Raw genomic sequence first — 26487 nt, 5'->3', positions numbered from 1 at the left:
GACTTGATTCAGGCTCACAGTTGGAATTGGTATAAGTATTAGGGTGTTGGCTAGCCTCTCGTTCGTGTTGACATCAGGTCAGATAAGAGGAGGGCGAGCCCCGGGATGAAAATTTATGTGGTGTTTCCGCAAAGCTAGTCCCATTAGCCTTGCGTTCTAAGATTATTATCAGAGTTGGGGCAAGTTAGGGTCTTATATTGCCCCCAAGGATTTGTGGGGTTTCAGGTCAGTATCTGATGACCCAATCCAATTCTGGAATTGGGAATCCCAAGTCAGAAAGTAGTGGTGTTGGCCTGGGACTGGGAGTGCAGTATTGGAGTTTTACGTAAGTCTTGGGGTTCAGAAGAGAGTACTGGGGTTCATAGCAAGGTAGCTGGCTGTTGGGCTTTAGGGTTCACAGAGGGATCTGGGGCTGGGCATTAGTGCTGGGGTCCATTTGCTGACCAGAGCTGGTGCTGGTGTCACTACTAAGCTTAGGCAGGTAGAGATGACAAAGGGGTTTGGAGTCAGAGCTGGTACTTGGGGTCGATATGGGGGTGCCAAGGTGGGGGCAGACTTGGGGGTTCGGAGGCAATATTGTGTGGGAGTGGGCCTGGGCTCCCCGTCAGGCGCAGAGGTGTGGGAGGACGAAGCGGGGTCCCAGAGGAGGCCCCGGCGCACGGTCGGGGCGGGAGCCCCCGCGGGCACGCGGGCCGCGGCGGGGAGCGCGGGTCGGCCGCGCTGGGGCCGGGCTGGGGCCGGGCTGTGGCCTCGCCGGCCTGGCGGCTCGCGGCTCCGCGGGCCCGAGCGCACGAGGGGAGGGGCGGCGGCGGGCGCGCGCACGGCGGGGGCAGGGGCGCGGGCGCGGGCGCGGGCGCGAGCGGGGCGCGCGGCTGGAGCTGGCGCGGGAGCGGCGGGAGCGGCGGCGGCGGCACGGCGGCGGCAGAGGCGGCGGCTCCGGCTCCGGCTCCGGCTCCGGCTCGGGCTCGGGCTCGGGCTCGGGCTCCGGCGGCGGTGGCGGGAGAGCGACCCGGCGGCGGCGGCGGGAGCAGCGGCCCCGGCGGCTGGGGGGGGACATGCGGACCGACGGCCCCTGGATGGGCGGTGAGTGACCCCCGCCCCCCCCCCGGGCCCCTCCGCACCCCGGCTCCCGCCGCCCCCTCCCCGCGTCCTCCGAGCGCGGTCGGCGGCGCCGCTTAGGCCGGGCCGCGCCCCCACCTGCCGCGCCCGCAGCCCCGGCGGCCCCCCCTGCCTGGCGGCTCCTCCCCGCGCCGCCCCCGCGGCAGACGCGCCCCCCGCCCGGGCCGCCGCCGCCGCCGCCCGCCGCCCCCCGCCCCCGCCCCCCGCCGCACCTGAGCCGCAGCCCGCGCCCCCCGGTGCAAAGTTTCCCTTCGCGTCCGTGCTCCCGTGCGCGGGCCCGCCTCGCCTCCCCCCGCGGGTGGCCGCGCTCCGGGGGCGGCCCTCCACGGCCCTCCACGGCCCCCCGCCGCCCCCCGCCCCAGCCCCGGGCGGGGCCAGGCCGCGCCCCCGCCCCCGCCCCCGCCCCCGCCCCCGCCGCACGGCGCCCCCTCCCCGCCGGCGGGGGAGCCGCAGCCGACGCGCCCCCGTCTCGCTCGCCGCCCCGGAGCACGTGCGGGCCCGGGGTGCGCCGGCCGCGAGTTCGGGGGCCCCCGCCCGCCTCGGCCGGGGGAGGGGGGAGGGAGGGGAGGGGCCCCGGCGGGCTTGCGAGACCCGAGGGCCCCGGAGCGACCTGTCCCGTGAGGACGTGTCCGCTCGGACCCGCTCCGGAAAGTTCACTCAGTCGCCGCCCCGCGCCCCGTCCCGTCCCGTCCTGGTGCCCCGGCCCCGTCGCCCTGCCCCCGTCTCAGGCTCAGCTTTTTTGTTTTCCTCCGCGTCTCCGTCTCAGTGCCCTTCAGTGTCTCTGTGTCTCTGTCTCCCTGTGTCACTGCTTCCTGGTCTCCCCCCTGCAGCCCCGGGGTTTTTCCCGCTGTCTGTGGCTCCCTCCCCGGGTCTCTGGGCCCTCCCTCCCCGGGTCTCTGGGCCCTCCCTCCCCGGGTCTCTGGGCCCTCCCTCCCCGGGTCTCTGGGCTCTCCCTCCCCGGGTCTCTGGGCCCTCCCTCCCCGGGTCTCTGGGCCCTCCCTCCCCGGGTCTCTGGGCTCTCCCTCCCCGGGTCTCTGGGCCCTCCCTCCCCGGGTCTCTGGGTTCTCCCTCCCCGGGTCTCTGGGCCCTCCCTCCCCGGGTCTCTGGGTTCTCCCTCCCCGGGTCTCTGGGCCCTCCCTCCCCGGGTCTCTGGGCTCTCCCTCCCCGGGTCTCTGGGCTCTCCCTCCCCGGGTCTCTGGGCCCTCCCTCCCCGGGTCTCTGGGTCCTCCCTCCCCGGGTCTCTGGGCCCTCCCTCCCCGGGTCTCTGGGCCCTCCCTCCCCGGGTCTCTGGGCTCTCCCTCCCCGGGTCTCTGGGCTCTCCCTCCCCGGGTCTCTGGGTTCTCCCTCCCCGGGTCTCTGGGTTCTCCCTCCCCGGGTCTCTGGGCCCTCCCTCCCCGGGTCTCTGGGCTCTCCCTCCCCGGGTCTCTGGGTTCTCCCTCCCGGGTCTCTGGGCTCTCCCTCCCCGGGTCTCTGAGCTCTCCCTCCCCGGGTCTCCCCCTCCCGGGTCTCTATGTTCCCCCTCCCAGGTCTCCGTGTTCTCCCTCCCAGGTCTCTGTGTTCCCCCTCCGGGGGTCTCTATGTTCCCTCTCTCTGCTCCTCCTCCCCCCATCTCTGAGTCTGTCTCCCCGGGTCTCTCTCACGTGTGTCCTATTGGTTTTTCCGTGTCTCTGTCTCCCACTGACCAGAATCTCTGCCAGCCCTCCTCAGGCCCCCTCCTCATTTCTCTGGAATGCCGCCTCTCTGGTTCTTCCACCCCAGGATGGGGGAGGGGCTAGCCTTTCTCCCCATTTCAACACCCCCCACCCCCCACCCCCCACCTGGCACCGTGCAGGGCCCCCACCTTGAAACAGGTTGGGGGTGGGAGCACTGTACCTGAGCTGTGAGCTGGAAGGGAGGAGATTCTCTGGATTCCCTTGAGGGCCACCCGGCAGAGCCTGGGAGACTGGACTGCTGAGTGTCCATGAAGGCTCCAGTTTGGTTCCTGAAGAGACAAGGGCAGGGATCCAGAGTGACCTGGTGCGGAATCTGGCCAGAAAATCCAGGGAAGTGCATTGGGGTGGAAGGCCTAGAGAAAGATCCAGGGGAATCCTTCTGGGGGATCCTCGGTAGTGAGAGATCCCCTGGAAAGGGAAGGGGCTCTGCCAAGGGATCCTTTGGGAGGCATCAGAGATCTGATGGGATCCAGAGGAGGGTCCTGAGAGAAAATCTCAGAAAATTCTGTGCTTGGCGCCTTATTAACTCTTGCTTCAGGGAGCAAGAAAATCCCTGTTTTTCACTGATTGTATGAATGAGCCTAGGGCTTCGAGAAGGAGCAGGTGTAACTTCCCAAGCACAGCCCCCAACATCCGCAGCCCCGGGCATAGGCCACACACTCGCATACACGCACACACCCCTCCATTCCCACACTCAGCTCACCCCACACACACTGCACACCCACTTGCCTTCTTGCCCTCACACTTGCAGACTGGGGCCTGCACAGCAGCCAGAGCTCAGGAATCTGCTTGCACGCCCATGCACCACGCTGTGTGCTTGCTTGTGCCCTCACAGCACCCCTTTGCACATCCTGGGGAGGGGTGTGTGTGCACTCACAGTCTAGCGTGCTCTCCGGCACCCGCCTTCTTGCACATCTTGGCTGGCTCAGTTTCCCCCTTATTATTGGAAATGTGTCTGTAGTTTTGTTTTCTTTTCCAGCTGCTCTTCCTCTTCCCTTTTTCTTTCCTTTAACAAGGAAATTGTTTGAATAGTATTCTTCCCACCCCCTCCCCCTTGTGCGCCCTGCGACTTCTGACCTCCTCTCTGTTCAGCCTTGTTCATCCCATCAGCATGGGGGTGATGTCCAGGGCATTGAGTTGGGGGCCAGTGAAGCAGTTGGTGGGGGGTGGCTGAAAAGCTTTTCTTGGGAATTGGGTTGATATGCAGCAAAATACTGGCCCTGGCAATTTGTGGTCTCTCCACTCTTCCCTCAGGAGTTCAGGGCCCTCTGTCAGGGGGAAGTGGGACCCAGGCCTGTTTGATAGCGACTGTGACATGTGTCACAGCTTCTCCACTCTCCAGCCTGTCCCTTCCTGCACCTCACCTTTATCCCCTGTGAAATGGGACCGCCAGTCCAACCCCGATCGGGCCCCAAGGCTGCTGTGAGAATCTCAGGGAGCCGTGTGGCAGTGCATCATCAGCAGTGGCAGGCCCTTCTCGTGTGACTTGACACTGTTATGTGCTTGGGCCAAGCTTGCAGCCAGGGCCCTGCCCTTGAGAAGCTCTTGGTCCCTGGGGGAACAGACTGCATCATGGGAACGCGGAGCAATTCACTAACCTCTTATTGATTCCCGACTGTGTACCAGACACTGGGCTAGGCACTTTCAGCCAGGCTGCCCTGCTTCCTCGGGGACTAGCAGCTGTGTGGAAGAGGCAGCCCTCCCCTCAGGAACCACTGAGGTTGAGCTCAGCATCAGCTCATCTAAAGCAGCCGCGGTCCAGAGCTGAAGTCACAAGGCCGGGGAAGCTGCCTCCACATGAGGCAAGGGAGAGTTCGAGGGTCACAGTGAGATGAGTTCCAGAAGGGACTGAGAGGGGCTCTCTGAAGTGGGTTTTGAGGAATGAACAGGAGTTTTCTGGTTGAACAAAGGGCTCTCCAGGCAGGGAAAAAAAAAAAGACTGTGAGTGAAGACTCCGAGGTTGAGGTGTTGTAAGGTAGCGCAGATCACAGAGGATCCTTAATGCTCTGTAAGTAACTGTGATTTTACTCTGAGAATATAGAAGGGAGACACCAAAGATTTAAAGCTTGGGCGGGGGTGGAATGAGCTATGATCAGATTTACATTTCCGGAAGAGGATCTGTGGCTCTGGGAAGCGGATGGACCCAGGATGCCCAGTGAGGGGAGTGCGGATGAATCAGGCAAGAGGTGGCGGTGTCTTGGATAGGGCAGTAGCGTGGAGCCACTTAGAAGGCCCATTTAATTTATCAGGACAGAGTGATTATGGGAGGCGGGGGTGGAAGAGAGGAAGAGGAAGGGGTCCAGGCTCCTGGGGTGACCGCGTGGGGCCTCAACTGAAGGCCTCACTGAGCTGGGAACAGGGAGGAGAGATAGATTTAGGGGCCAGATAAGGAGCTCGAGCTTCTGGTTGGACTTGTTGTTGAGGTGCTTAGGACACTTGAGTTCCAGGAGGGGCTGGAGTGAGGATCTGGAGTTTGGGAGAGAAACCCAGGCCAGAGGAGGGGCGGAGAGAGGTCGAGAGAGTGTGGGGCTGTGCCCTGCAGTGGTTAGTGCAGGCTCTGGTTCCTCGCTGCTCTGGTGCCATTCCACTTGCAGCAGTGTGACCTTGAGCAAGTTGCTTAAGGTCTCTGACTCCGTTTGCTCCTTTGTGGGATGGACGGGAATAAGACAATCCATGCCTCGTGGGGTTGTGACGGGGATTAAGGTGGAACATGCAGAACGTGCTTAGAACAGGGCCTGGCCTCTAGTCAGCACGATATCTCAATAGCATTAGAGATAGCGTCGTAATCCTCATCGACGGGACTGGTGCACACCCACCCCCATCAGAATCCTGGGGGGGCGACGAGGCGCCTTTGAAACTTGAGGTTAGGGCACCCACCCATCTAAGCTAATTGCAATTCCAAACTGAGGTGAGCAGGTTGGGGGAGCTCAGCAAGGAGCCTGCGTGGCCCCCAGCTGCCCACCCTCGTCTTCATCTGTGGGCCTGGGAGTGTTGCTCAGGTGTATTTGAACTTCCGGGGGGCTGGTGTGAGACTAGAGGCCTCAGCGTGCTCAGGACCCTCTTGCCCCACCCCACCGGGGTCCTGGGCGTCTAATGAGGCCCTGCACTGGTCTGAGGTCCAGATGCTCTGGTCTCTGTGTGTCCCTAACTTCCAGATCTGAGAACAGTGGCTTTTGCTCCTCAGTGGTGGTTCAGCTGCTGCCTCTGGGGACTGTACCCGGTGTAGCCAGAGGACCCGCGTGGGAGGCTTGCCGGGTCTCTCTCTGCTCTTCTAGATTTCGGGCTCACTCCCTGTCCCGCTGCTGGGCAGGGTTCCAGGTGCGGCGTGTGACCGAGAGCCCTGCTGGGGGCCAACCCTGGGCTGGTGCCAGGGCCTCTTACCTGATCCCAGTCATTGCTGCCCACCCTCACTTCTGAGGCCTTCCTGGGTGCCAGCCAGCGATTCCAGACTTGGGTTCAGAACCAGCCGGGTCCTTTCCGAGTAGTTTTCTAGTTGGTTTTCTGGGTGCGTCTGGTGCCCTGGGTTTGTCCCAGGATGAGTCTAGAGTGTTTCTGGGAGCTGCTGCTGGTGAATGTAAGGGGTGACTGCCTGTCTAGGTCGTTTCGGGGCCAGTTTGGTGCTGGGCTGCTGTGGTCCCGGGTACTGTCCTGGCCGTTCCAGAATGCTGCCCTGGTGGTGTTCTGTGTACTTCAACGCCTTTCCAAGTGCCAAGTTTTGTCTGTGCCCGTCTTGTCCGTTCTCTGACCCACCGCCAGGCCATTTTGGACAAATACCTCTTTCCAGGTGTGACTCCTGGTCATCTTAGAGCACTGCTCCTGGCGTGGCCTTGGGAGTGGCGTTAGTGCCAGCTGGCTTAGGGGACCCTCCCATTCCTGCCTCAGACTCTGTCCCCTGCCCCAGGGTCCCTGAGCAACGGGAGAGCCAACAGCCTCACAGGCGGCCCCGGGAGGCCCCAGCGGGCGTCCCCGACAAACCGGCCTTTGAGGCTGGGACATGGAAGCTGGTTTGTCTGGCCGGACCCGCCCAGCAGCCCGCGTGCGGGGAGCAGCGGCCACAGGGAACGTTGTGGAATCTCCTGGACCTGGGCGGGGAGGCGCGCGGCCGTCCTGAGGGCCAGGGCTTGGGTCGGGCAGGGGCAGGGGCCTGTGGGGCCAGAGAGAGGGTGAGCTGCGGGTCCGCCCGGGATGGCGGTGGGTTGGCGAGGCCCGCCTCGGGCCCCTGGGGGCCTTCTGTCAGTGAGGACGCCGCGTGTTGGCAAAGGCCGTCGGTCTCGAGGGGGCACGATCCCGGGTGCGGGAGGCTGGTGCGGGTGGGCGAGGGCGCTCCTGACCCCCGGCCCGGGGGTCCGTTTGGGGAGGAGCCCCCCGCGATGTGCGGCCTGCGCTGAGGGGCCCCAGGGCCCGCGTCGCTGAGCTGGGGTGTGGTGGTGACGAGACTGTGTGGGCCTGTCCCCCCCACCCCGGGACGGCGCCCACGCTGGTGGGGGGCTCCGTGATGATTCTGGAGGGAAGAGTGGGGCTGAGTGGATGTGTGCGCCGGCGGAGGAGGCATCCAGGGGCACACCTTCATTTTAAAAATTATAGAGAAGCAGAAAGTCAAAAATAAATATTGCTGCTGAAGCTTCTTTGAAGGCTGCACGTATGCCGGTGTGGTTCTTCCGAGCTGGGGTGTTTTCTCTGAACTCATTCATGTGTTCATTCACCCATTCGGCACATCCTGATGGAGCACCTACTATGCACCTGCTCTCTGCTGGGTGCTGGCGACACGCACCTGAGCCGGGCACACACCAGGCGCATGGTCATGACTCAGGGACCACTCAGCAGTTGTACGGGAAAATAATTAGCGGGGTGCCTGGGTGGCTCAGTAGGTGAAACATCTGCCTTTGGTTCAGGTCCGGGGATCAAGCCCCACATCAGGCTCCCTGCACAGCAGGGAGCTTGCTTCTCCCTCTCCCTCTGCCGCTGCCTCTGTTGTGCACTCTCTGCGTTTCTTTCTGTCAAATAAACACAATCTTTTTTAAAAATTAAAAAAAAAAACAAAAACAAAAAACAGGCAGCCTGGGTGGCTCAGCGGTTTAGCACCTGCCTTCAGCCCAGGGTGTGATCCTGGGGTCCCAGGATCGAGTCCCATGTCGGGCTCCCTGTGTGGAGCCTGCTTCTCCTGCCTGTGTCTCTCCCTCTCCCTCTCTCGCGCGCGCTCTCTCTCTCATGAATAAGATTTATTTATTTATTCATAAATAAATAAATCTTTTTTAAATATTTTATTTATTTATTCATAGACACAGAGGCAGAGACACAGGCAGAGGGAGAAGCAGGCTCCATGCAGGGAGCCCGATGTGGGACTCGATCCCGGGTCCCCAGGATCACACCCCAGGCTGCAGGCGGCGCCAAACTGCTGCACCACCGGGGCTGCCCAATAAATAAATCTTTAAATAAATTTTTTTTAAAGGGGACGCCTGGGTGGCTCAGTGGTTGAGCGTCTGCTTTTGACTCAGGTCGTGATCCTGGTCCATTGGGCTACCCGCATAGAGCCTGCTTCTCCCTCTGCCTGTGTCTCTGTGTGTCTCAAGAACTAACTAAGTAAATCTATCTATCTAATCTATCTTAAAGATAAAATAATCCGCGTAGTCTGGAATGTAATGGAAAGCCTCCCTGAGAAAGTGCCATTGGCTCTGAGATCTAAGGGTACATGGCATAAGAGCATGGGCAGCACATTTCAGGCACTGACAAGGCTGGAGACTGCACAAAATGTGGCACATTTGAGGAGCAGAAGAGGAAGTTCTTGTGGTTGGCTGGCAGGCCAGAGCTTGGGCAGGTGGGGCTGCAGAGGTGGGCGGGGCCTCAGCTCTGCTGGAGGGGTGGTGGCTGGAGGGATGTGCTGGAGGGGTGGTGGCTGAAGGGGTGACTGGAGGGATGGTGGCTGGAGGAGTGACTGGAGGGGTGACTAGAGGGATGGTAGCTGGAGGGTTGACCGGGAGGGATGGTGGCTGGAGGGGTGGTGGCTGGAGGGGTGGTGGAGGAGCGCAGACACCAGTTTGCCAACTTAAGTGGGGGGCTCAGTCCATGCATGTTGCTCACGGCTGGTACCTGGATGAAAGCCCTACACATAGATGCTCAGGAGTCCTGAGAAGAATGAGTGAGTGAGCGAGTAAAGAGATGGGCATTTTTACTGAATGGCGATTGTCCTGTACGAATAGTTTTTCCCCCCCTTAAAGAGCAGGGTTTTGTTTTTTTTTTTTAAAGATTTTATTTATTCATGAGAGAGGCAGAGACACAGGCAGAGGGAGAAGCAGGCTCCATGCAGGGAGCCTGACGCAGGACTCGATCCTGGGTCTCCAGGATCACGCCATGGGCCAAAGGCAGGTGCTTAATGCTGAGCCACCCAGGGATCCCCAAAGAGCAGGTTTTGAATGTCTTTTTGTGTCAGGTATACTCTGCTGTGATGAAATTCTTGGTGTTTTCTCATCCTTTACTCTCTCTCCAGGAAGGAGCGGAGACCCCCATGCCCTGCCCTCAGAGCTGGTTGTCCAAGAGTGACTGACGTGAGCCAGCAGAGACCTGGTGAGTGTGACCCAGGAGGTGGCAGGGGTCAGGGGCACAGAGGGATCCCGTGAGCCAGGCTGAGCACTTGGATTGGGATGCAGGCTGGTGGTGAGCCACGGAAGGGTCACCACTGGATGCATGACATGGTCCAGTGTGCATATGGCTGAGCGACGGCGAAGGAGCAGGGAGGTGGGGATAGAGGTGGAGAGAAGAGATGTGAATGCTGTTTTGGGGCGCAGAGGAGACAGGACAGGGTGAAGGGCTGAATGTGGGACATGAGGGAGGAGGGGAGGTGTCAAGGATGGTGCCGGGTGTCTGGCCAGAATGCTTGATGGAGGTGGGTGGGGAGCGAGATACAGATCGTCAGCTGCTGTAGGTGTGAAATAGGCTTCTGGGACTTCACACTGGGATTTGTCTGCTTCTCCATTCTCCATGTTTCTGAGGAAAAGTCTGTTCCCATCAACCGTACGTTGTGGTAGGAAGAGCAGGGGACTCCCGAGATCCAGGTACCTCCTACTGTGTCTCTTTCACGTCCGCTTCTCCTCCTGTCTTTCTACCAGAAGCACAGAGCAGGTGGAGTGAGGCAGGGCTGGAAAGGGTGAAGTTGGAGATAGAGCTGATGAGCTTTGGACATCTGGCTAAAGACTCTAGACTTTTTCCTGAGGGTGATATGGAGTCACTGAAGGTTCTTAGGCAGAGAAGTATCATCCGTGGATCCATCTTTCCATCTGCCCATCTGCTCAGTCCTGAAACTGTGTCTACTATGGAATCAGGCAGTCAGATTCGCTTGAGGGCCGTGATCGCCTTCACTTTTCTGTAAGGCCGTGGGGGCGTTGGTTTGTGTGCAGGGTGGACGGGGAGAAGCCTGAGGCAGGAGGCCCCCCGAAGAGGTATACAGATCCGAGGCCTCACCAACATCGGTGGTTGGTGCAGAAGACACACAGATTTGGACTTACTGACCTGTTGGGTGTGTGGGGTACAGAAAAGGGACAGTTTGTCTGGCTTGGGAGCCCAGGTCAGCGGTAGCACTCATCACTAAGATGGGGACCTGGACGAGGGGCGGGACAGGGAAGGGTAAGTTCTGGTTGGGTCATCTTCTGTAGGTCCTGGAAGGCCCAGCCCATGGCTCTCTGGTTCCTCTCCCTACCCTGTGGTTCAGGGCCCAGTCAGGCCCACTGAATACTCCTGTCTGGTCAACTGATGAGGAGGGTCATGAATGGGCCCAGCCTAGGCAGGCAAGGGGATGAGCATGCATTGGGTGTCTGCTAGGGGCCAGGTCCTGTGTGTGGCGAGGTGGACATTGGGGTAGCATAGAGGGTGTGGCAGGAAGGCTGCGTCACTGGTGGGAAGGGTCAGCTGGGGAGGGTGGATGTGGGGCTACCATGTGTCCCTTCACCTATCCATCCTCAGATGTTGGGTCCCATCACCTGGGAGCCCATTCTCAGCAAAAAACATACCTGAAAATGGAGCTGTGTCTTCTAGGGAGGCCGCTTGCCGAGGCATGTGCGAAGGGCCGTGGGAGATGTGTGTAGGGCCTGGCTCCTGGAGGCGAGGCTGACTTTGACGGGGAGGGGAAGATGCCCTGAGGTCCTGAGGCCCACGTACAGCTGATACAAGAGCCAGGCTGGGGTGCCTTCGGGTAGAGAGTCCGAGGTGCTCCTGGGGGACTGGGCTCTGGGGTCAGCCCTAGCCTGCATCAGCAAAGCATCTTGCTGTCTATGTCAGGGTTTCTCAACCTCAGTACTGTTGACTTTTTGGACCAGACAATCCTTTGTTGTGGGGGGCTGGCCTATTCCTGTAAGATATCCAGCAGCATCCCTTGTTTCTTCCCACTGGATGCCAGCAGCACCTGGCCCCCCACCCCGCCTCCTCCACTCTTGACAATGAAAAGTGTCTGCAGACATTGCCTGACTCCCATGGGGTTGGGGGGGCAGATGCAGGATCACCCTGGATTGAGAACCACTGGCCAACACCACCTCTTACTGCCTTCACTAAACTGGGGAGGGTCCCCCGGGGGATTTACAGGGATAGGTCACCTGAGCTGAGTTCTAAGGGGTGAGTAGGTGGCTGAGGGCAGAGAAGGGCATTCCCCCCAGTAGAGAGAACAGCAAGTACAGAGGCCTGGAGGTGCTGCTGAGCACTAACCCCAGGGAGGCTCCGCCGCCGGAGGAAGGAACCTGGAACGCTGGGGGCTCAGGGTCCGTAGCTGTAAGCAGGTGTCTCCCCTGGTCCCCTTGGTCTTTGCCAGCTTCACCCCTGCTGGCCCTTGTGCCACCTGGAGAGACTCTGGGATGCTCTTCCTCAGATCCCCTCCATTCCCAGGGGGGCCCAAGGAGCCGAGGGCTGTGAGAGGGTAGGGGGCCCAGCTGTAGGAGGGTGGGTGGGCCGCTGCAGGCTGTGCCCACAGACTCTGGCCACCCGGCTGAAAGAGGGAAGCTGCCTGCTGCCGGCTGCCTCCTTCCCCGGGGCCGGGGTCGTGGCTGAGACTGATTTATTCCTGTCATAATCCGGCGGTCGGTTTGGTGAGAGTTGGAAACATGTTGGTTTTCCTTCCCAAGTGTAACAAGGCCTGTTTCCGCCTCCGCGGCCGCTGCTGCAGTGCCACGCGGTGAACTGTCCAGGACATGACAAAAGGGTTCGTGGGTGAGAGCTGCCCGTGGGTGAGAGCGTGAACGGCTCCGGCACTCCCCGCACGCCTGGCTCCCAGGCCCCTGTCGCCCAGGCACTGGTCACTCCTCTAGGCCAGCCCCTCGGGGGGGCCCCGGGTACCCTCCTCTCATTGATGTCCATTTTGGGGCCCCAGCCTCCAGGGAGCCAGGGTCCCCGTCTGGTGGTGGGGGAGCTGTAGGAACAGGTGGTATTTGGAGACTAATTAATATTTGTGAATAATAACACGTGCCCAAGGGAAACAAATCAATCTGTGTTTGCATATTCATGAAGAGGACTCAGAATGATCCCAGCTGTTCTCCAGCCAGGGATCCCCCCCATCCCTGGCATAGCACGGTGTCTCGGGTGGGAGGGACCCACTGAGGCTGGCCGGGGTGCTTAGGTCGGGCTGCACGGAGGTGACGTGGCCTCCCTGTTACCTACACTTCTATGACGTTCTTATTTGCATCTTGTGGCTTCGTGTGCTTCCTTCCTTTTTCCTCAAAGCAGTGATTCCCAGACTCTTCGATTTCGCAAACCAGTACACTTTGCAAAAGTACTTGGGGTTCAGACACAGGAATGGCAATTTTTTATTTTACCAAGTAAGGACATTATAGAAAATACTGCTCTCTGCTGTCACCGTATTGCATACAAGAAAGGACATTTTAACACCAAAACACAATTTGAGAAGAAAGGACAGTTCTTCCCAAGAAAGGGCATTTGGCGGCTTCACACTGACGTAGCAAAGAAAAAGGATATATCAAAACCATTCTGAGTGTAGGAAAACCGTGCCCACTTAAGTCCCTGTAACGTCGCCCAGTATGGACGCACAGCATTGTTTTCCTGCCCAAGTACGTCAGGGAGGTAGAACCAGTGGCCCAGTGCATTTCAGAGACAAGCCTTTGTTAACGCCCGGAGCTCAGGCCTTGCTCTCATCTCAGCTGTCGGGACCCTAGGCTCACCCAGCCATGCTGGGGCAAGTGGATGCTCAGCCCTTAACACGGTCGTGCTGGATTCAGAAGGTTCTCGGCGACCCCAGTAAGGTCAGCATCAGTCCCCCAGTCCCTGCTCCTCTCCCACCTTCTCCCCACAGGTGACCCCAGGCACTCTGGGGTGGGGACACGGTGAGGCCCAGGGACCCAGGACTTGGAGGAGGGGGTTCCCGGAGCTGGGGGCAGCTCGCTCTCGCCAGGAGCTGGTGACGGAGAAGCCCTGGCTTGGACAGCAGTGTGGTTGCCGGAGGAGTTCCCTGAGAACGTGTCCATGTCTGTGTGTCCCCTGTGTCTCCGCCTCTGGGTAGCCTCGTCCCTGAGTCCATGGGCCTCTGGGAGAAGCTCTTTGCAGAGAGAGGGAACGTCTTTGTTTTCATCTTCTCCACCTTGCCGTGTCTGCACAGCTTGCTGGTATCCCAGAGTCAGATACATAGGCCCAAATTCTCCTCTGACACCCACGGCCCAGAATCTCATCCTAGACTGTACCATGTGACATCTCTTCTGGAGTTAGGCCCCATCCATGGTGGCTGTCCTGGGGACTCACACCCCTTTGATATCGGTACCAGGGACGGACACCCCATGACGTCTGTGTCCGGGGGGGGGGTACACCTCTATAATAACGTAATGGGAAGTTAGACCCCTGTAATGTCTGTTGGGCAACTGGACCCTCTGTCCCCACTCACGCCATGTCTGGCCCGGACAGCTATGCCCCACCACAATGTCTCCACCTGGGAGTTACGGTTCTGTGATTCCTGTACGTAGGCCGACGCGGGGCTATGCTTCCGTGATCATCATCCTGGGGAGTCACGTCCCATGCTGTTGTGCCGTGTGCTTGTACCTCTGTGACATCTCTTCTTTGTAGCTTTATCCCCTTTATTTCGTGCCAGGGAGACCTGCCATGATGTGTGTTACAGAAGGTTACACCCCTGCGGTGTCTACACTGGGGATGGTGTGCACACCCAGAATGCTTGTACCTGGGAGCGAAAGCTCTGCGAATATGGTGTTGTCGTACCCCACGATGCCTGGCCTCAGCCCCTGTGCCCCTGCCTGTCAGTGCAGCACGCCCCTGCGCTGTAAACCCGTGGTCTCTGTATGGGGGGCGACAGGATGGTTGTGTCAGGGGGCCGTGCCCCTGCTGGCCAGGCAGTTCGCTGCCTGATGTCTGCTAAGAGGATTCTGTTGTTGATTCCCTGGCTCCACCCCAGCGATGGCCACGCTCAGACAGGGCCTTCGTGATACGGGGGCCTCCATCGCAGGCTGGCGATACCTGGCATCATGGTGGGGACGCCCTCTGTCCTGGTCGCAGCCACCTGAACTTTGTGACTGTCGAGTGGAACCACAGGCTTGGTGTGAATGGGCCCCGATGCCCTCCATGCCCCTTCATCAGTCCCCCAGTCCCTGCTCCTCTCCCACCTTCTCCCCACAGGTGACCCCAGGCACTCTGGGGTGGGGACACGGTGAGGCCCAGGGACCCAGGACTTGGAGGAGGGGGTTCCCGGAGCTGGGGGCAGCTCGCTTCAGCTCTCTTGCTTTTGTTTCTCAGCTCCCATCTAGGACTTTAAGCAAGATCTCAGGCCAGAGGGCATCTCCCTTTGTGTGTAGCCCCTGCCCCACTTCACGGCCCTGCCTGTTTTGCCTTAGCGACTTTGCTTACCTAGCACCCTCCGATTTTAGGACCTTAGTTCAAGTTCCAGAAAGGAGCAGAGCCATCTCTGAGCCCCGTCACTTCCTTGCCATTCTCTTACTGTCATGGGTCAGCGGGTACCTGGGTCTTATCAGGGCTCTCCCACCAGAGCCCGTGGGTACCACCGCCTGGGCCCGGGGTGTGTTCATCATCACTCCCTCCCTGCTGCATCCCCTGTTGTGCTCTCAGAGCATCATTGAGGGGCTTCTCATGTACCAGCCACCTGCTCAGAGTAAGGCGTGGGCGGAGCTAGTGTGCACCGTTGTGGATCCCCTGACGCCCCCTGGGTGGGGGGCCGTAGGAGAGAGCCCCTTGGAAGCTCACCATCGGGGCTGTAGAGCGAGAGCAGTGCAACTGTGGTGCGTATTGTGGCCGTGCCAAAGGCTTCTCGCAGGTGCCAGGCAGACTGGGAAGGACGCACCTGGCAGAGGAGCCCTGTGAGCAATCTCAGCACAGCCTTCCCTGCGTACAGGTGCCCGCCTCAGTCTGGAAGGCTGTTCTGAGAGAGCTGCTCCCAGAAGCTTGATCTGCCATGGGCCACCAGGGCAAGGGCGGAGGAGGCGTGGGTGGAATCTGCGGGTCTGGCACCCCCATTCCTGGCCACTAGGGACTCCGTGTGGTTTCCTTTTGGAGTGGGAAGGAGCCATGGGAATTGGGTAGGACGAGGGTGGCCGGGCAGGGCAGCTACGACTTGTCAAGAGCACGTCCTGGCGAGCCCGGACGGGTTGTGGCTTTGGCTCCAAGCCTCAGATACCTGGATTCTGTCTGCTGCTAACAAGTCTGTGCTCTGGGGCCTGTACTCAGCATGCGGGGCCTGGCCCACTGCCTCCGGGCTCCCCGCTGAGGAGACCAGAGACCGTGGGATGCCCCGGGGACACCAGAGTCCCAGGCCTGCATGGGTCTGCTACCTTCTCAGGCTCCCTGTCTCTGGCTTGTTTAGTCTGTGTGTCTGTGTCCAGCCCTGTTTCCTATTCCTGTCCCCTTAGGGAGGCAAGTTGGGAACCCACAGTCTGGGACAGAACAGCCCTGTACAGATCTTCTGGTCCCAGTGACCCCCTGCCCTCCTACTCAGGTTTACAGAATGACCTGAAGGCCTCTTGTGCTGTCTCTCGCCCGACAGTGTCTGTCAGGTTATCCTTGGCGTTGGAGAGGAGCCTGGGTCGTCACAGGGCTCTGGGTCTGGGTGGCCATGACCCAGTCTGAAGTCGAGGAGGCGGTGGGTGGGGGGTGCGATAGGGACACTGTTAACACTGTCTGTTGAACTAGGCTCTGGATGGTCGGTAAGTATGAGCGGGCTCTGGGGGGTGAGCAGGGTCCAGGAGGCAGCATGGGGGGGTGATAGGGACACTGTTGCGCACCAACTGACTGGCTCTGCCCTTCTCTCCATCACAGGTTGACTGTGGCTGTGGTGGTGGCTGGCCGTGGTGCTAGAGCCCCGGATGGCCCCTGCGCCAGCCCCACGGAAGACGATGGTGCCCCTTGTGCCTGCGCTCGTGATGCTTGGCTTGGTGGCAGGTGCCCATGGTGACAGTAAGTCTGGCCCCTCAGGGTGCAGGACCTCTGGGGTCCAAAGGTGGTGGTCGTAGGATTCTAGGCTGGGGGACGCGACCAGCTACCATGAGGGGCGGGATAGTCCGATACCTACCCAGACCCACTGCCCTAGAGAGACACCCCTGCTTCAGTTAGAGAACCCGCCCTCCAAGAAGTGGTCCAGCCCCATGCTTCCTAGGAGCATCCTGGGGAATGCCTGCATGGCCCTTAAGGCGCTGCAGGGTGGAGTGTGTCTAACTGTAACCCGTTGTATGGAACTGGGGTGAGACCTGACCAGGATTCATGTGGTCATCGGGTGACACGCTCAGGCGTGTAGCGTGTCTGCCACTGCAGATCTGTGCCGAGGACCCAGGGTGAGCCATGTCAGGGTTGAGTGGGAATAGGGGGTGGCACACGGGGGAATGTGTACGGGTGTGTGAATGGAGTGCCAGATGTGTCCGCAGGTCCAGGGAGTGAGAGGAAGCCAGAGCCACCACAGCCCTTTCCCTGGGCCAGACCCTTGGGATTCAGATGTGGGGACACTGAGCCCCTCCTTCCCCTTCTCCACCACCTTTAAGGCAAAGGGTCATCCCCCTTCCCCCAGCCCTTCAGCCTGGGGAGTGGGAGGGGGTGGGGGGGGCTCTGTGTGTGTGTGGATGTGTGTGTGTGTGTGTGCGTGTGGGGATGTGTGTATTGGGGGAAGTGGGATTGTCCCCTGCCCAAATCCAACTCCGAACTTTCATCCCTTTCCTGCCGCCCTTCCCCCTGCCTGGCACTACGAGACTGGCCGCAGCCCGCCCCGTCACCATGGTTACCACTGCTTGGTTACTGGTGGGAGGCGGAGCACAGGGCAGATTTAGCCAATCTGCACGCTGACTGGGAGGGGTGAGGTCGGAGCCAAGGTCCCTGGGGGCAGGGGCTGTTCCCAGCCTGTCCGGAGCCCAGAGGTGGCCAAGGGCCAACCTGGAGGTCAGCCTGGGTGACAGTGGGCCATAGGGCTTCCCTCACCCCCCACTCCAAGTATCTGGGTACTCATCTGTCTCCTTGCCCCACCCAGGCCCTTTCTCCTAATGGCTCATTAATTATTCAGGACCAGATCCTGGAGAGGGGTGGGACTCGGGCACCCCGCCCTTTGTCCTCTGAGGCTGGGCCCTGGTGGGGCTAGTAGGGCCCAGGAAGGGGAGGGCGTTCCTCCTGGGGGGGGGCGGTGCAGTGAGGGGTGGTGGGAGCTTTGAGGTGCAGGCCAACGGAGGGCTGGGCAAGCAGGAGCAGGGCCAGGGTGGGGGTGGGGGGGGTTGATCTCCAGGCCTGGCCGGGGCTGCTGGAGAGAGCTTGAGCCTGCAGGGGCAGGTTGGAGTAGAAGTCACTGGGTGTGACTCTGACGTTGGCAGGGAGGCAAAGGCTTGTCAACAGTCAGGTGTGGTCAGTAGCCCTTGGACGCTGAAGTACTGTCCTTGCTCCCCGACCTCACCCTGGACACTCTTACGGCCTTTGGACAGGAGCTTGAGGGCAGAGGGAGGAGCGCCCAGCTGGGCTTTCAGACAGCGCATCCTGGGAGACCGCCTCCCCCTCCTGTGCAGACTGAGACATGCCCTAACTCGTACCCTTATCCCCCCAGACCTGCTCTCCTTCCTGCCTTCTCTCTCCTAGCGAATTGGCATTACCACCCACCCCGCCACCCAAGTCAGAACCTGGGGCCTCCTCCCTGTCTCATACCCCACATCTAATCCATCACCAACTTCTTTTGCTTCTCCCTTTTAAATATCTTTGGAATGCATCCACCTTCCCCTCCGCTGCCTTCCCCCAAGCCACCCTCAGCTCTCGCTTGGGCTTTCACACGCAACTGCCTTCTGATGGCTTCCTGCCTCCGTGCCCTCGCGATCCAATCCTCCTTCCAGCGTGAGAGCCTGACTGTGTCACCCCTCAGTTTGAGATCCCTCACTCTCCTCCCCTGTTGCCTTCAGGATCAAGCCTAGGGGTCTCAGTGCTTCTCAAGGCCCTGCATTTTCCAGGCTCTGCCAACCTCTTCCTTCACTCTGCCCCCCTCCCCCACCCCGTACTCCCGCCATGCTGACTTCTCTGCCCCTCGTGTGCTCCCCAGGCCCCTGTTCCTTCGGATCCCTCTGCTTGGAATGCTCTTCTCATCCCCTCACCTGGCCAGTTCCCATACACTTCCTCCAGGAGTCTGGGTCATGTGCTACTTGGGGGGCAGAGTGGAACGATTTTTGGAGCAGAGTCCCAGAACCTCCATGCTGGTCCCTCAAGACCCAGAACCCAGAGACCAGGGTCTGGAAGGTAGGAACCAGCTGGAGATGCTGAAATAGGGTGAGTGGGGCTCTGCTCCCACGCAGAGAGCTGTGGGAAAGGGGCCTGGGCTGGGAGCTGTGGGGACCTGGCCCCAGGAGGCAGGGTCTGTCTCACAGGCCTGCCTTACACTACACACCCTTTTGGATCTGTACCCCTCCCACTGTGACCAGGCTTAGGCTGGGCTTGGGAGACTTCTAGCCAGGGTGAGTGGGCAAACGTGAACGGAGCTGCTGCAAAAGGTAGGGCAGGTGCCCCGGAGAATTGACGACCGGGGCAGTGAAGCGCGGAGCAGACAAATGTGTTTCTATAGGCCTCTTAACGAGACAAATGAATGGGAGCCCTGGCCTCTGAGGGGAGCGGAGGGAAGGGGAGTGGAGAAGCAGCTGCCAAGAGTTAGCCCAGAGGCCCCCGAGTTAATGCCGAGTCAGCTCCAGTGGAGACCCAGGCACGCGGGGCTTGGGCAGCTCCCTGAGCCCAGCCTTTGTGCTTTGAGTAGGCTAGAGATGGTTCCAAGCAGGAAGAGGTTTCTCCTGCTTTAACGTGCGAGTCAGGTGCTACATGGCCGCACAGGCCTGCCTTTGAGACCCGGAACCCACAGCGGGGCTTCTGTTGGGGGTGGCACCAGCACAGAGGTAGTGACCTAAGTCCCTAGTAGAGCCATTGGGAGGCTTCCCGGAAGAAGGGAACCCTGAAGGGTGACTGAGTATTTGCTGATGGGGAGTGTTGCTTGGTGGGGTGAGATTCAGGGTGGGGGGAGGAACAGCCCTGGGCTTCTCCGTGGAGCTCATGACAGAGCTCAGTGAAGACCTTTTGTCCCCAGACAGCCTGCAACAGAGGCAGGAATGCGGCACAGGTGATCAATTTTGAGCTGGGGCCCTGGTTTTGGCTGTTACTTGGACTCATCGGAGGCCAGAACAGGATGCATAATAGCTGCAGGGGCGGGGGTGGGGGCAAGGGCCTGTGTAGCGGATGATGTGTGTGTCATGTCACACCCCTGACCTGCCAGCCTCATGGGTAGGCAGGGCCACCCGGGGGGGTAGGACCTGGTGGCCTCCCTAGACTCTGCCCTCTGGGGCACTTCCGGCAGATTGCTTTCCCTCTCTAGGCCTGTTTTCCTCTTGCCTAAAGAGGGTAATCACTCCTACCTGGAAAGGTTAACTGAGGTCACGTGTTCAAGGCACCTGGCAACTAGTATGTGGTCCCTGCATCCGAGGCCATGACCTGGGGCACCCCGTGTATTCCCTGGGAACCCAGGGTTGTCTCCGAGCAGGCTCCCCACTGGAGGGCACCAAGAGTGGTCACCGGAGCCAGAGTTGATAAGTCCCCAGCACAGTAGGTGGTTGAGGGCCTGGAAAATCCACCTCTCCAGGAGCTCCCTTCCCTGCCTTGCTGTCCCTCACTCCCTCATGGCTGCGTGTCTGCTCTCCGCTTCTGTGTACGTGTGTGTGTACACATACACTCCCCCCATGTGCCCACCTTCTCCCCAAGCCGGCTCACTCCCACTGTGCCTAGGCTTAGTGGCCTGCTTGGGTGCAGAGTGCCCCAGGGCACACCTGGGAGCTGCTGTCCAAAGAGCTGTGAGGCCCACAGTCGCCCTGCCCTGCCGCAAGGAAGGGGGGGCAGCAGGGGTGCTGAAAGTCAGTCCCTCCCTCGACACCAGCTCTAGGTCTGCACCAGGCAGAATGGTCGGGCTGCCTGGTTCTGACGGTGCGTCGTGGTACATTGTGGTGCATCGTCGGTCAGCGTAGCTGGGATCGGCCCTGGGGTGGGACACCCAAGGGCTGCTGGAGGCAGGGCAGGTTCCCACAGGCTTTGGGGGGGCGGGGGCGGGAGGGGGCAGGGCACACGCAAAGGCAGGAGGGGCCCTCTGGCCTGGCCTGTCAGGGCAGGTCTGGGGAGGGGGTGGCAAATCCACCAGGGCCCAGCGGTGTTCTAGCACAGTGCTTGGCCCGCAGGGGTGCTCTGGGCCTGAGCAAGTGTGCGGAGGGCGTCAGAGGGACACGGGAGCCCGCACAGTTTGTAGCTGGGGAGCGACCTGGTCAGATTTGTGCTCCCCAGAAGTGGGCCTGGGGAACAAAAGGGCAAGGGCTTGGCAGGGCTTTGGGACGAGGCCGAGCGGGGTTTGGCTCCAGCGCTGGGCGAAGGGACCCTGGGTGGGAGTGGGGGTGGGTGAGGCCTGAGTGAGTGCAGGGGCGGCCCCCTGGCGGTGCACGGAGCTGGGGGGCTGCGGGACCACTGCCCGTGGGTGGTGGGTGGGTGGGCTGGGTGGGGCGCTGGCTGCGGGCCAGCCTCCACGGGGTTCCGGCTCCTCGGTGGCCCCAGGTCTTGGGCGCTGGCCAGCCTCCACACAGTACTCAGGCCTTTCCCTTCTCGCCCGCTCTCTCGTGACCCGGACCTGGCTCTCCTCCCCGGCTTCTGGTTCTTTGTTTGGCGGGAGGCCCCGCCCCCAGGCGCGCTCCCCCGGCCATTCCGGTTCAGCAGGTTTCCAGCCTCTGGTTTCTGCTGTGGACACGTTGAGGCAAGAGCCAAAGAGGGTTTCTACCCTGGGCTGCTTTCCCTGGGGCACCGGGCATCCCCCCACCCCACCCCCGGTGTGTAAGGGGCTGCATTCTCCATCCCCCCCAGGCATTCCCTTGTCAGGTCACCCCCTCATTTGTTCTACACCCCTGTGTGCCAGGAACTGGGTCGGGCACCTGGGACAGGGCAGGAAGCAAGGCAGGCATGGTGTCTGTTTTGCCCCGGGGTATTGTTCTAGGTGGGGAAGCTGCTGTGAGCCAAATATTCCCCCCAAACTAGAAAAAGCAATAACCCCACAAAGGTAGGAGGGAGGCAGAGGGCGTTTACCAGAAAGCTGAGCTAATGGAGCAGGGCACTATGACAGGGAGACCAAGGAAGGTTTCCTAAGGAAATGATGTTTAAGTTGGGATCAGGAAGGTAAATAGGAGTTAATGAGTAAAGAGGATGTCCAAGAGGTTTGTGGCAGCAGGAACAGCTTATGCAAAGGCCCTGAGGCCACAGGGAACATTGCTTATCTGGGGGAAAGGAAGCGAGGCCTGGGGGTAGGGGGTGGCTGGGGTCAGAGCTGCCAGGGCTCTGTCCACCAGGAAAGGAGTTGAAATTTTGTTTTCATAGCAATGGGAGGCCCTCGCAGGGTTTTGATCAGAGGAGAGAGGCAGTTCACTCTGGCTGCTGAATAGAAACTGGACTGGAGGGAGCCAGACTGGAGGCAGGGACACAGGTAGTGTCTAGTCAAGGGAAGGCAGTATCTGGACTAAGGGGGTGAGGAGGAGATCATGGAGCTGTTGTGTGCGGGTCCTCAGGTGTGGAGGAGGGGTGCACCCAGTAGAGCCCCATTGTGCAGAGTCCTGTCCGGGAGACCCATCTGAAAGGACCAGCCAACAGGGGCATTTCCCGCTGACAACCACGGGCTGGGAGAATCTGGAGCCTCCTTCAGAGCTCAGGTGGAGGAAATGTGAAGCAAACTGAAGCTTCTAGAAGCTTGTTATCTATCCCCAGGCCATTCTGGCCCACCTGCCCTCACCCACTCTGAGCACTCCAAGAGCAGTCAGGTGGGGGCCACATTTCCCTCCTCGCTGGAGCCTTGGGTGCTGGTGCTGGACAACGAGCCTTAGGATTTAGAACTCCAGGGATCCCTGGGTGGCGCAGCGGTTTGGCGCCTGCCTTTGGCCCAGGGCGCGATCCTGGAGACCCGGGATCGAATCCCACGCCAGGCTCCCGGTGCATGGAGCCTGCTTCTCCCTCTGCCTGTGTCTCTGCTTCTCTCTCTCTCTCTCTCTGTGTGACTATCATAAATAAATAAAAATTTAAAAAAAACAACAACAAAAAAAAGGATTTAGAACTCCAGCCAGAGCCGAGCTCCACCCCTATATCGCTGTGACTTGTCCGTTACTTAGCCTTCTGAGCCGCCATTTCCCCATCTCTCAGATGAAGATGCTAATCCTACCCACGGCATGGTTTGAAGACTAATTATATGAAGGAGAGTGATGACTGCCCTCCGGCAAAAGGCCCACCAGGTGCCAAGCCTGTGCCCACAGTTAATAGCATCACATTTCGTCTGCACAGACCCTTGAGTCACTAGCACCATTTTGCAGATGAGAAAGCAGGGGCTCAGAGATGATGGGTGGCTTGCTCAGAAATTATATAAAACCCCCAATTATATGAGTCCCCAGGGTGCTCAGTAAGGTGGTACCCTTCCCTCTCCCTGCAAAGCTGAGCCCTCCTACTCACTGTAACTGCTGACGTTGGTGGTCCCCCAGACCCTCCCCTCCTCGGGGACTGTGCCCATCTCTGCCCACTGGATCCTGGATTGACACCCTCTGCCTCTCTGCTGCCTCCTTCCCATCAGCATGTAAACATTGTCTTTCATGTCTTAGGAAACCAAAAAAGAACCCAAGATATAAACCTCCCTGGACCCCTCCAGGTGCCATCTGTTCTGTGCCTTCTTGTCACAGCCAATGTCTGTTAACAGTCACTGCACTCTTCCCTCCACTTCCTCACCCCGCACGCCCCTGACCCTATTCTACACAAGGCCCCTCCGTTCTGTACCAAGTGTCTTGGAGTCAGGCTTGAATTCAAGTCTCAGATGTGCCGTTAGATGGCTGTGTGACTTTGGGCAAGTGACTTGACCTCTCTGAGCCTGTAAACTGGGAATAACGATGATGAAAGACTAAATGAGACAAAGGTCCTGGTGCAGAGTGGGTGCATAGGGAGGGATTGTCATCATGGCATGTGCATGTTTCTGCCATGAGGATTGGGTTGGGCCTGGGCTTATCGGCCCTGACCAGGTGGTCCGAAAGGTCATTTCTCACGGTATTAGCCTCCCTAGAGCTGTTCATTGGCCTGATTAATAGGAATTGGATCCTCTGTCAGGATTAACGAGGCGTTGCTGCGTCTTAATGGAAGCAGGCTTCTCTGGTGTGACCCCGGGAGGTGGGATTCGTAGGGACAGGTGCTCCAGGTCAGCCCTGGTGTACGTACCCAGGTGATGTGGGCATAGAAGTATGGTGTCTGAGGCCTCCTTCCCCTCCCCGCCTCCCAGCGGACACCTTGGGGAGATGTACAGGCTAGCTATATCAGAAGGCAATAACCAAGTCAGTGGGGGCGAGTGGGGGTGCAGATTTACAGGAAAGCATTCACCTGGGAAACCGTCCAGAGACACTTAAGAGGTGGAATGTCTAGGCCTTTCGGGACTGCTGGTGTGTGGGGGCTGAGAGAGAGGAGGAGTCACGCTTTCTGGCTTGAGCCTTGGGGTAGATGGAGGGACCATCACCCAGATGGAGAGCTGTGGGGGAGGGACAAGTCTGGGAGAGATGCTAGGGCTCTTCCAGCCTTTGTCCTCCAGCTTGGAATTGATGGGGGGATGGGAGACAGAGCATAGCGGTTAAAGCACAGACTCCAAACTCAGAACTCTAGGTTCAAATCTCCGCTCTGCCACTAACCAGCTGTATCATGTTGGATAAACCGCTTCACTTCTCTGTGCCTCTTTATAAGCAGATGTATTGTAGTACCCACTTCATATGCTGCAGTTCTTTGAATAGTGTCTGGCACATAGTAAACACTTTAGGAGGGTTAGATGGCACTATTAATATTCTTTATTTCTTTTTTTGAAAGATTTACTTATTTATTTTAGAGAGTGAGAGGGGGAAGGGGCAGAGGGAGAGAATCTCAAACAGACTCCACGCTGAACACAGAGCCCGACACAGCGGGGCTTGATTTCACACCCCCGAGATCATGACTGGAGCGGAAACCAAGAGATGCTTGGCCGACTGAGCCACACAGGCATCCCTAATCTTTTCTTTATATATCTTCTTGCCACACCCCCCCCCCGCCGTGACTGCCACCTATGGAGCATTGGCCATGTCTGTAGTGACTGTGCCATGGTGACTGGGTGTCTCCATTTTTCCAGGCAAACCTGCCTTCATTAAGGTCCCCGAGGACCAGACTGGGCTGTCGGGAGGAGTGGCCTCCTTCGTGTGCCAAGCCACAGGGGAGCCCAAGCCACGCATCACATGGATGAAGAAGGGGAAGAAAGTCAGCTCCCAGCGCTTTGAGGTATAACCTTGGGTAGGAAGGGGCAGGCAGGGCTCACGGTCTGCCTATCCTGTTCCAGGGTCTGGCCCTACATCCTCTCTCCTTGGTCTCCCTCCTCAGGGCCCTTTTGGGGGTGGGAGGATGTCTGACCCCAGGCAGGCTGTGACCCTGTGTCTGTCCTCTGGCAGGTCATTGAGTTTGATGATGGGGCAGGGTCTGTGCTGCGGATCCAGCCATTGCGGGTGCAACGAGATGAAGCCATCTACGAGTGCACAGCCACCAACAGTCTGGGAGAGATTAACACGAGTGCCAAGCTCTCAGTTCTCGAAGGTATGCACTGGGGAGGAACGTGGCGGGGCGGGTGGGTAGACTGACTTGTGGGAAGAGCCAGTCAGCCAGCCCTTGTCCCTGCCGCGGGCTGCTGTATGTTTGGCAGAAAGGAGAACTGGCCATCTTGGCATCGGCAAAGGTCAGGTGTGGACGGAGATGGTCATTGGATCCGGCCTGGATTGTTTAGCTGTGTGCCTGGCGTCTGTATCCTCCTGCTGAGCCGTGGCATTGCTCGGGTAGGGTCTGAGGTCTGACTTCAGGTGTGGGGCTGCAGTTATCTATCGTTTGGGTTACGTGGCTCATGGCAGCGGATCTGATTTTCCTGTGGAGCCTGGTGGGGAGCTTCGGAGAGGTGTGTTCTCTGTAGCCCTTAGGAACAGGAGCCCTAGGCTGGGGGCTAGGGCTCTGTGTGGATTTCAGTGTCCGCTCACCTCCTGGCTCCTGTATTCATGCACAAACACTCCCTAATGCTTCTCTCAAGTCCAGAGGGCCATTGACCTGGGCCCAGCCCTTGAGACAGTCTCCAGGAAGTTTTACAGGGGCAGCCAGGGGGCTAGAGGAGCACAGAGGAGAGGAAACTATTGTCTGAGCTGAGCCAGAAGGGTAAGTAAGAGTTGGGGTGGGGACCTAGGCATAAAGAACAGCAGCAGCCACATGCCAAGGCCCACAAGCAGGAGAGAAGGATGCTCTCAGGGAACTGGAAGTTACTCAGTTGGGTTTGGGGGGGGGCGGGTGGAGTTTGAGGGCACGGAGAGACGGAGAGACGCCGGGGGAGATTTGGAGAGGCTGGGGGACAGATGTCACAGGAGGAGGCTGAGAAATGAACGTTTTCCTGGGGAAGTAGGAAACCACAGGGTAGGGAGTGACACAATTGGCCCCCAGCCACAACGGATTCCTCAGCCTGAATGTGTCTGTGTATTTTCAAAATATAGTCTTGATCGTTGCCTTTTAGAAAAAATTTACAATAACAATACCTATTCACTGTTGAAAATTTGAGAAGTATAAAAGTGCATAGGAAAAAGTAAAAATCACCTGTTGTCTTGCCTCTACCAATGACAATTAGTTCTTTCCTTAAGGTGCATTTTCTGGACAGGCATTATGTATGCAATTGACCCTGGAACAGCGCAGGGGTTAGGTATGCTGACTCCGCCACCCCTCACTGCCAAGCAGTCCACAATCTGCATATAACTTTTTGACTCTCTGAAAACCTACTAATAGTCTACTGTTTACTGGAAGCCTTACCTATACCATAAAGTCAATCAGAGGCGCCTGGGTGGCTCGGCTGGTTAAGGGTCTGCTTTCGGCTCAGGTCATAAACTCAGGATCCTGAGATTGAGGGACCCTCTTTGGGCTCCCTGCTCAGTAGGGGAGCCTGCTTCTCTCTCTGCCTCCCCACCAGCTTGTGCTCTAGCATGCACACATGCGTTCTCTCCCTCTCTCTCGTAAATAAAACTTAAAAAAAAAAAAGTTGATTAACACATGTCTTGTGCATGTGCGATATACTGTATTCTTATGATAAAGTATGCTAGAGAAAAAAAAAATCTTACTAAGATAATCATGAGAGGGGGGCACC

At 59.1% G+C, this 26487-nt stretch overlaps 1 protein-coding gene across 11 annotated transcripts in view; it reads left to right on the top strand.

Moving 5' to 3' along the window:
• Window positions 1-954: 954 nt before the first annotated feature.
• The window catches only part of PTPRF (protein tyrosine phosphatase receptor type F), an 87140-nt gene continuing 61607 nt past the window's right edge, over window positions 955-26487 (top strand). For 10 of the 11 annotated variants that reach the window (XM_038558365.1, XM_038558361.1, XM_038558364.1 and 7 more), the window contains exons 1-5: window positions 955-1083; window positions 9316-9392; window positions 16089-16226; window positions 24460-24605; window positions 24773-24914. In XM_038558365.1, the coding sequence (XP_038414293.1) occupies window positions 16136-16226; window positions 24460-24605; window positions 24773-24914 (379 nt within the window). In that variant the 5' untranslated portion in view covers window positions 955-1083; window positions 9316-9392; window positions 16089-16135. Of the gene's footprint in view, window positions 1084-9315; window positions 9393-16088; window positions 16227-17062; window positions 17196-24459; window positions 24606-24772; window positions 24915-26487 lie in introns of those variants that run through there. The other variant, XM_038558359.1, reaches the window with a different exon arrangement.

The sequence above is a fragment of the Canis lupus genome, chromosome 15 (genome assembly GCF_011100685.1).
Source record: "Canis lupus familiaris isolate Mischka breed German Shepherd chromosome 15, alternate assembly UU_Cfam_GSD_1.0, whole genome shotgun sequence".
Classification (NCBI taxonomy): domain Eukaryota; kingdom Metazoa; phylum Chordata; class Mammalia; order Carnivora; family Canidae; genus Canis; species Canis lupus.
The sequence above is the reverse complement of the archived record's forward strand: the minus strand, read 5'-3'. Positions and strand labels throughout refer to the sequence as shown.